General features: G+C 42.1%; 1 protein-coding gene across 3 annotated transcripts in view; it reads left to right on the top strand.

Annotated features, from left to right (window-relative positions):
• Window positions 1-9,755, top strand: part of ggt1a (gamma-glutamyltransferase 1a) — an 18,811-nt gene extending 9,056 nt beyond the window's left edge. For 2 of the 3 annotated variants that reach the window (XM_083554289.1, XM_083554290.1), the window contains exons 3-14: window positions 146-304; window positions 1,763-1,893; window positions 2,335-2,424; window positions 2,807-2,999; window positions 4,770-4,930; window positions 5,071-5,220; window positions 5,741-5,877; window positions 6,404-6,591; window positions 7,543-7,670; window positions 7,846-7,958; window positions 8,932-9,045; window positions 9,397-9,755. In XM_083554289.1, the coding sequence (XP_083410415.1) occupies window positions 150-304; window positions 1,763-1,893; window positions 2,335-2,424; window positions 2,807-2,999; window positions 4,770-4,930; window positions 5,071-5,220; window positions 5,741-5,877; window positions 6,404-6,591; window positions 7,543-7,670; window positions 7,846-7,958; window positions 8,932-9,045; window positions 9,397-9,543 (1,707 nt within the window). In that variant the 5' untranslated portion in view covers window positions 146-149 and the 3' untranslated portion in view covers window positions 9,544-9,755. Of the gene's footprint in view, window positions 1-19; window positions 41-145; window positions 305-1,762; window positions 1,894-2,334; window positions 2,425-2,806; window positions 3,000-4,769; window positions 4,931-5,070; window positions 5,221-5,740; window positions 5,878-6,403; window positions 6,592-7,542; window positions 7,671-7,845; window positions 7,959-8,931; window positions 9,046-9,396 lie in introns of those variants that run through there. The other variant, XM_083554291.1, reaches the window with a different exon arrangement.
• Window positions 9,756-10,435: the final 680 nt, after the last annotated feature.

Below are 10,435 nucleotides of genomic sequence, written 5' to 3'. Positions count from 1 at the left end.
GAATCTGGAAGTTTGTTTTGGTGAGACAGTGAACGATCAGGTAAAACACTGAAATGTGTTGTAATTGTGTGATGGTGATGAAAATTGCATGTATTGACATTATTATTGTAAAAACATGACGAATGTCTGCATTGTGTGTAAACAGGATCATGGGGAAGAAGTCACTGGTTGCTGGCATGGTGTTCATCACTTTAGTTCTTCTGGTCATCTGCCTCGTTGTGCTCTTACGAGTGAAAAACAAAAATCACTGCTACTCCAAAGCCGCTGTAGCAGCAGACGCCGGGAAATGTTCTGAGATCGGCAGGTAGGACTGAGAACCACCTTCACTCATTTAACCAGTATAGCATTAATCCAGAATAATATTAATCTCAATGTAACATTAATCTCAGTGTAACATTAATCTCAGTGTAACAATAATCTCAGTGTTACATGAATTTTAGTGTTACATTAATCTCAGTGTAACATTAATCTCAGTGTAACAATAATCTCAGTATAACATTAATCTCAGTGTAATAATAATCTCAGTGTTACATGAATTTTAGTGTTACATTAATCTCAGTGTAACATTAATCTCAGTGTAACAATAATCTCAGTGTAACATTAATCTTAGTGTAACATTAATCTCAGTGTAACAATAATCTCGGTGTAACATTAATCTCAGTGTAACAATAATCTCAGTGTTACATTATTCTCAGTGTTACATTATTCTCAGTATAACAATAATCTTAGTGTAACATTAATCTTAGTGTAACATTAATCTCAGTGTAACAATAATCTCGGTGTAACATTAATCTCAGTGTTACATTATTCTCAGTGTTACATTATTCTCAGTGTAACAATAATCTCAGTGTAACAATAATCTTAGTGTAACAATAATCTCAGTGTAACAATAATCTCAGTGTAACAATAATCTTAGTGTAACATTAATCTTAGTGTACCATTAATCTCAGTGTAACTTTAGTAGAACCCAGTGAGGGTTAAGTCTGACACTGAGGGGCGTGTACTGTTCCTTAATTGTTTTCTGGTGTAAAGGTGAGTGTTTGTGTTTAAAGACAGCCGTCTAGACATAAAACCGTCTCTGTGGTTGACAGGCCTTTCTGGAGCAGAAGGGTCTGAGAGAAGTTATTTCTTTTTTAGACTAATGTCTGGACGGCCGTCTGTAAATTACACATAGCTGATGTTAATAACATGAATATGAAGCTTAGAAACTCCACTGAAGCAGCTGCAGAACCCGACTCTGAACACCTGCAACTTTCCTAAATGGAATTTGTGTGTGTGATTCTACAGATCGTCCATCAAATAATTACTGACAAGGGATTAACTCTGTAATTCCATCTAATTAGATCACAAGACTCTGCCCTGAGGCAGCCGTGGCTCTGCAGCTAAATATTATACATATGAACCTGTTTTGGTATTTTGACAGTTTTTATTGTTTGTTTGTAATAAATTGTGTTGTTTAAAAATTCTCCAAGGTCATTCCTCAGACTCCGTTTCCCAGCAAACACCACGGCTTTCAAACATGGATGCCATGGACCCCAACTTACACACACACACACACACACACACACACACACACACACACACACACACACACACACACACACACACACACACCGAGTTACAGTATTTCCAGACTACAACACTATGATATTTTCATTGTTCTTTAATGAAGAGTTACAGAATGTGACTGAGTTACACACACTATAGGGATGTTTGTTGAGACTGTAATTGTCACGTTGTTGTTGTTGTGTTTGTATCTCAGGGATGTGTTACAGCAGGGAGGCTCTGCAGTGGACGCCGCTGTGGCAGCGCTGCTTTGTGACTCTCTGTTTAATATTCACAACCTGGGCATTGGAGGAGGACATTTCATCATCATCTATAATGGCTCTACAGGTGACTTCCATCCATCCATCCATCCATCCATCCATCCATCCATCCATCCATCCATCCATCCATCAATCCACCTATTCGCCCAAATACCTCAGTCTATCCATCAAAGTTAAATTTAATCCAACAATCTGACAAATCATATTTTTTTCTGCCAATTTATTAACTAATCCATCAATTCATCCCTCCATCTTTTTTCTATAATTTGCAAAAAAATCCATCTAATTTATCAGACAAATCATCCATCCATATTTACATTCATCCCTCTATCTACTCATTACATTCTAACAATTTATCATCCATCCATCTATCTATCCATTATCAATTTATCATTTATCTAACAGTCTATCTTTCTTTCTACTCATCTGTTACGATCTGGAAATTCTTCTGAGACTGAGGTTTCTTTCAGGACAGATGTAAATGATGCTTTTGTTTATTTTCTCTCAGGAAAGATCGAGACGATCAACGCGAGGGAAACTGCGCCCCTTAAAGCCACCGCCAACATGTTCGGCAAAAGCACACAGCTCGCACAACAAGGTACTAATGTAATAAAAAACTCCTGACTCGGTTCTGGTGGAACCCAGTCTTAGTTGTGTGTGAGGTTTGAGTGGAAACCACCTGCAGGCTCTGCAGTAAAACTACTTTATTCTGGCTGTAATTGGATTAAGTTTAATTGGATTCAGGGAGATGAAGCTTCTCAGAGTGAAAACAGTGGAAACACGGCTGAAACCGTACAGATTTACAGCATGAAGGGATTTAAAAAGCTGAAAGCAGATTCTAATGACGCTTTTATTTACGAAGGTGTCGGTGTGTGGGAGCATCAGTGTGCTTTAGAAACAAACACATGAAGAAAAGTGAGCTTTACAGATCAGTAGAGTTTTTTGGCCGTGTTGTTTGTTATGTTTTCATGAATTAACAGGAGGTTTGTCCATCGCGGTCCCTGGTGAACTCCGGGGCTACGAGTTGGCACACCAGCGTCATGGCCGCCTGCCCTGGAGGGAGCTGTTCAAGCCGAGCATCCAGCTAGCACGAGACGGGATCCGAGTCAGCAGCGCTCTCGCTAAAGCCATGCAGAAAAGCCAGGAGATCATTCAGTCTACTGCAGCACTATGGTGAGGAACAATATCACACAACATCACAAGCCAATCACAGCACACTGTACTTCTCTCAGCCAATCACAACACACTGTACTGCCCCCAGCCAATCACAACACACTGTACTGCTCTTAGCCAATCACAACACATCATACTTCTCTCCGCCATTCACAACACACTGTACTGCTCTCAGCCAATCACAACACAGTGTACTGCTCTGAGCCAATCAAAACACAGCATACTTCTCTCCGCCATTCACAACACACTGTACTGCTCTCAGCCAATCACAACACAGTGTACTGCTCTGAGCCAATCAAAACACAGCATACTGCTCTCAGCCAATCACAACACACTGGACTGCTCTCAGCCAATCACAACACACTGTACTGCTCTCAGCCAATCGCAGCACACTGTACTTCTCTCTGCCATTCACAACACACTGTACTGCTCTCAGCCAATCACAACACAGTGTACTGCTCTGAGCCAATCAAAACACAGCATACTGCTCTCAGCCAATCACAACACACTGGACTGCTCTCAGCCAATCACAACACACTGTACTGCTCTCAGCCAATCGCAGCACACTGTACTTCTCTCTGCCATTCACAACACACTGTACTGCTCTCAGCCAATCACAACACAGTGTACTGCTCTGAGCCAATCAAAACACAGCATACTGCTCTCAGCCAATCACAACACAATGTACTGCTCTCAGCCAATCACAGCACACTGTACTGCTCTCACCATTCACAACACACTGTACTGCTCTCAGCCAATCACAACAAAGTGTACTGCTCTGAGCCAATCAAAACACAGCATACTTCTCTCCGCCATTCACAACACACTGTACTGCCCTCAGCCAATCACAACACACTGTACTGCTCTTAGCCAATCACAACACATCATACTTCTTTCCGCCATTCACAACACACTGTACTGCTCTCAGCCAATCACAACACAGTGTACTGCTCTGAGCCAATCAAAACACAGCATACTTCTCTCCGCTATTCACAACACACTGTACTGCTCTCAGCCAATCACAACACAGTGTACTGCTCTGAGCCAATCAAAACACAGCATACTGCTCTTAGCCAATCACAACACACTGTACTGCTCTCAGCCAATCGCAGCACACTGTACTTCTCTCCGCCATTCACAACACACTGTACTGCTCTCAGCCAATCACAACACAGTGTACTGCTCTGAGCCAATCAAAACACAGCATACTGCTCTCAGCCAATCACAACACACTGTACTGCTCTCAGCCAATCACAACACAGTGTACTGCTCTGAGCCAATCAAAACACAGCATACTTCTCTCCGCCATTCACAACACACTGTACTGCCCTCAGCCAATCACAACACAGTGTACTGCTCTGAGCCAATCAAAACACAGCAGACTGCTCTCAGCCAATCACAACACACTGTACTGCTCTCAGCCAATCACAACACACTGTACTGCTCTCAGCCAATCGCAGCACACTGTACTGCTCTCAGCCAATCACAACACACTGTATTGCTCTCAGCCAATCAAAACTAATTGAGCCACTATCAGCCAATTGGAACACGCTTTCTTTACACAGTTTTCAGCCAGCAGGTAAAATACCCTTATTATACTAATGTCATGTGTTTGTAGGTTATGTTTTTAATAAAATTGAAAAGGACCCAGAATGAATTAGCATTAGCATGAGACGGAAGCTACAGCATGTAGACCTTGATGTTTAATAATGACTAATCAATACTTTCTTTACATAAATCATTTATTTTCATTCTCATACTCATTTACAGTGACGTATTCTGCAATTTTAACAAAACCATCCTGAAGGAAAACGACACTATCAGATTTCCACAGTTAGCAGACACCTATGAGAAGATCGCTGAGGGAGGAGCTGATGTTTTTTATAACGGCTCCATGGCTAACACGATAGTAAAGGACATCCAGGCCGCAGGTTCATCACTGTTTAACTTATAAAGCCTGTTTCTATTAGCTGCCATGCTAATGATCACGGAGACATGCTATCGTGCTTTCACACTTACTGCTAATCACCTCAGGTTGTATGCTAATCTAAAATATTTTGGGACGATTCAGGTGGCATTATAACACATGAAGATCTGTTAAACTATAAACCAGAGCTGAATGAAAGCCCGATGAAGATAAATGTTGGAGAATACACAATGCACTTTCCAGACGCTCCGTCTGGCGGTCCTGTGCTAGCGCTAATCCTCAACATTCTGAACGGTGAGTGTGTGTTTCAAGTGTGTTCCTTTGTGTGGAATAAATGGACATTAGTCGTGTCCAATACAAATCTATTATCCACTTCCATGTGCTCAACAATAATGCTAACTCACTGTTAAACACTCGATCCTAATTAGCAGGATTAGCCGAGGGAGTTCGAGACCTGAGACCTGAGTGTCAGAACGTACCAGAAGGGTTACTTTAAACCAACTGCAAACCTGATCATGTGGCACTGACATTAGCCTTGTCGTACTGCTTAGCATAAAATACTAGCTAAATCTCACTAACCAGCTTAGCTAATGTTAAGCTATGTATTAATTAGCCAAACTAGCTAGTATGGGGTGTTTTGTATAATTAAATTTTAGTTTCATTGATCAATAATCCAGCTATTTATAAGATTTAATGATGATGCAGGAATCATTAACATTCATGAGCACTCGCTAAATCTGTATGTGATGAGTGCTTAAATTTAGTGCATGATGATGATAATGATGATGATGATTGTAAAAATGTCTCTGTGCAGGTTATAAGTTCTCACACACAAGTGTGTCTACTGTGGAGAACAAGGCACTCACATATCACCGCATCACAGAGGCTTTCCGCTTCGCCTTTGCTAAGAGGAGCATGCTGGGAGATCCTCGCTACGTCAACATCACCAGCGTGAGTTCAGTGATGTTCAGTTCTACATCATGGAGCTGTTGTTCTCTACTAACGATACGTTCATACCTGCTAGCAATCACTCACATCGGTTATAGTTTACTAATGCAACTAAATATTATATAATTATATTAAATATTACGTGATATTGACTCTTATTTGAGTACTTTTTTTTTTACGTTCGATTGAACGCGGTGCATGTTGTTTAAAATGTCTCCGTGTATAGATAAAAAATGAAAGCTGAAACTTATTGTCTTGTATTCGTTCGTTTGATCTCAAACTCAAATGTCTTCAGTGACAACAAAAGAAAAAACAGAACATGTATAATTAGCCTTGCTGTTCCTAAACCAGTGAAGGAGAACTTACTGAACGTTTTTGGGGCATCAGAGTGGAAGTACATGTGTGAGTGGGGAATTGATAGAAACTTCACTCCACACTAGACTGTAAATGTTCAAATTTTTCAGCTGTTCCTTTTTTCCTCAGTTTCTTTTGTCTTAATAAGTTTTTAATTCCTTCTGTCTCTTTTCAGCTCATCCACAACATGACCTCAGCCTACTTTGCCGAAAACATTCGCAGTAAGATCTCAGACGACAGCACGCATCCCGGGAGCTACTACGAGCCACAGTACTTCGTTCCTGAGGATCATGGGACGGCACACCTGTCTGTCATGGCTGAGGACGGCAGCGCTGTGGCAGTGACGAGCAGCATCAATCAGCAGTAAGAATAAATATCACAACACACCGTACCGCTCTCGTCCAATCATAACACACCGTACCGCTCTCGTCCAATCACAACACACCGTACCGCTCTCGTCCAATCACAACACACCGTACCGCTCTCGTCCAATCACAACACACCGTACCGCTCTCGTCCAGTCACAACACACCGTACCGCTCTCGTCCAGTCACAACACACCGTACCGCTCTCGTCCAGTCACAACACACCGTACCGCTCTCGTCCAGTCACAACACACCGTACCGCTCTCGTCCAATCACAACACACCGTACCGCTCTCGTCCAGTCACAACACACCGTACCGCTCTCGTCCAGTCACAACACACCGTACCGCTCTCGTCCAGTCACAACACACCGTACCGCTCTCGTCCAATCACAACACACCGTACCGCTCTCGTCCAGTCACAACACACCGTACCGCTCTCGTCCAGTCACAACACACCGTACCGCTCTCGTCCAGTCACAACACACCGTACCGCTCTCGTCCAGTCACAACACACCGTACCGCTCTCGTCCAGTCACAACACACCGTACCGCTCTCGTCCAGTCACAACACACCGTACCGCTCTCGTCCAATCACAACACACCGTACCGCTCTCGTCCAGTCACAACACACCGTACCGCTCTCGTCCAGTCACAACACACCGTACCGCTCTCGTCCAATCACAACACACCGTACCGCTCTCGTCTAATCACAACACACCGTACCGCTCTCGTCCAATCACAACACACCGTACCGCTCTCGTCTAATCACATCACACCGCACCGCTCTCGTCCAATCAAAATACACCGTACCGCTCTCGTCCAATCACAGCACACCGTACCGCTCTCGTCCAATCACAACACACCGTACCGCTCTCGTCTAATCACAACACACCGCACCGCTCTTGTCCAATCATAATAGATTGTACTTGTCTCTTCTGTTTATGTGCAGTTTTGGTTCTAAAGTCATGTCCCCCTCCACTGGAATCATCTTTAATGATAATATGGACGACTTCAGTTCTCAGAACTTCCCAAATTCCTTCGGCGTTCCTCCTTCTCCTAACAACTTCATCCAACCAGGTAACAGATTTGATCTGATTCAGACAAACAGGAGATTTTAAATATGCAGATAAACTATAATAAAGTATTAATAATGACACATCATTATTAATGTAAATCTGTATTCGTGGCTGTGATGTAACTGTAGATTACAGGATCATACTGTAAATCATGTGGGACATGTCCATGTGTGCAGGTAAAAGACCGATCTCATCCATGTGTCCAACCATCATCTGCGACAAAAACAACAATGTTAAAATGGTCATCGGAGCTTCAGGTGGGACCAAGATCCCCACGGCAACAGCTCTGGTAACACACACAGCTTTAACCTTAACACACACCAACACGTTTTTATACCGTCTAATTTATAACTATTCATCTATTTTTTATACATTACATACATTCCATATATCAGTCTATCCATCCTTTCATGCATCTAACCATTCTTTTGTAAATTGGTTCATCTATCTACCAGTTTCATCCCTCCATAATCCATCTATCTATTTGAATAGCCATCCATTAATCCATACATCCATCTATAAGTTTAAAGTTTCCATCCATGCTGCCACATAGTGAGAACTTCAGAATGCTGTTTATGTTCCTGTCCAGTTCCTGTCATCCTGTCACATTGTTTTTCTTTAGAAACTTGCTCTATTTTCTCCTGCCCAGGTCTTTTCTTTCTGTTCTGTTTGGAATGGAGAACTGCTAGATGTGTCTCCTCCATACTCACCTGACAGAGTGTTGCCCTGGTCACTGCCTGCCTGTAAAAGTTTTAGGACCTTCAGCTCTGTGGTGTGCAGTTGGCTTTTCTCGCCACACTTTGGTTTTTCTTGGTGGCTCTGAACAGGTTCTTGTCTGAATGTCAGAATTTATTCCAGCCATTTCCATATTTGGTCCAGTTTAGGTTCATCTTCCACCCTGTCATGTAGAGGCCTTCAGGTGTTCCTATTGGGTGGATTGTTGGGTCAGTCATTCATGTCTATCCATCCATCCAATCCATCCATCCATCCATCCATCCATCCATCCATCCATCCATCCATCCATCCATCCATCCATCCATTATTTGATCTGGTTATCCATGAATTTATCCATTTATTAATCTATATATTTATTCAGCTATCCATCATTCTTTTAAATATGCATTTATTTATCCATTCATTCATACAGACATCCCTTCTACCCGTCTCTATTCATCCGTCCTCCAGACAATACATTAAACTCCACCCACTGATCAATTGTTTACTCAGTGTGTTGTGTCAGTGACTCGTCTCCTCTGTTCCAGGTGATCCTGAACTCTCTGTTCTTTAACTACGACTTGAAAGGAGCTGTAGAGGAAGCCCGATTCCACAACCAGCTCACCCCCAACTACATTGAGGTGGAGAAGGATTTTGAGAAGGTGCGAGTGGAACGATAGCTTCAGGACACATACAGTGTCCTAATAAATTAGGATTATAAGCATAATTAAAAACCACCTGAATCTTCTGCACCACCATCAACACTACCACCAACACCAACAAAACCAACACCAACATAAACACCACCATCAACACTACTACCAATACCACCAACACCAACATAAACACCACCATCACCATCAACACCACCACCAACATAAACACCACCATCAACATCAACACCACCATCACCATCAACACCACCACCACCATCACCATCAACACCACCATCAACATCAACACCACCAATAACACTGCTGCTCCTAATAATAATAAAATATGAATCATTACAGAGTGTGATAGAGAGACTGGAGGAGAGGAATCACGTGACGATGCTGCAGAACTCCACAACAGCTAAGGTTCAGGTTGTGGTGAAGCAGGACCATCAGATCTGTGCTGAATCAGACTACAGGAAAGGAGGACGTCCAGCCGGTTACTGACCCAAACCTCAACAACAATCAACTTCTGACTGTGAGATTATAGAGATTTACATAAATACAAACAGATAAAAACCAGATAAAATCCTGATACTTTCCTCCATCTGACATTTATGTTTTATATGTTGAATATGTTTTATATTTTGTTTTCTGATGGAAAAACGATTAAAAGATGGTTAAACTTCAACCTTTAAAAATAAAATGGGAAGATAAAAGTTGGAATGTGTTATTAGACTGCATTTGTAGGTTATTTGGGGACCAAATTATCTTCATTGGTAAAGAAAAAGAGGAAAATCAGGAACAGGTTTACAGACACAGTGTGAAATGGGATGTGATGTGAAGCGTCTTGGGAACTGAACTGAAACATTCTGAAGAATTACACGTAAAAGCACGAGACAGACTTTTAGAGTTCATGAGAAAAGTCTATATTTGCATTTTATTGAATACTAATTATAATATTTAAATCAGAGGTAGATGAAAAATAAACGAAAGTGAATTCCACAGTTTACTTGTTAACATTCGGATTAGAACATGATCCGTATTAAAGCTGTGTTCTGAACTCTAGAACCCAGGCTCAGTTCTCACTGGACCTCCTGATAGTGATGGGTTAGAGGAGCAGGGTGAGGATTACCCATAATGCACTGCATGCAGGTCTACATCAGGTTTCCAGGTCAGAATGAGTCCTAAACGTTTGGGACACAGCCGATCAGTGCTTTATTTTACTGGAAAATACTCTCTCTCTCTCACACACACACACACACACACACACACACACACACACACACACACACACACACACACACACACACACACACACACACACTAACACACACGCACACTGAACACCTGCTCACACACACACACACACACACACACACACACACACTGCAGATAT

Source organism: Silurus aristotelis (genome assembly GCF_946808225.1).
Source record: "Silurus aristotelis genome assembly, chromosome: 11".
NCBI lineage: Eukaryota > Metazoa > Chordata > Actinopteri > Siluriformes > Siluridae > Silurus > Silurus aristotelis.
The sequence above is the reverse complement of the archived record's forward strand: the minus strand, read 5'-3'. Positions and strand labels throughout refer to the sequence as shown.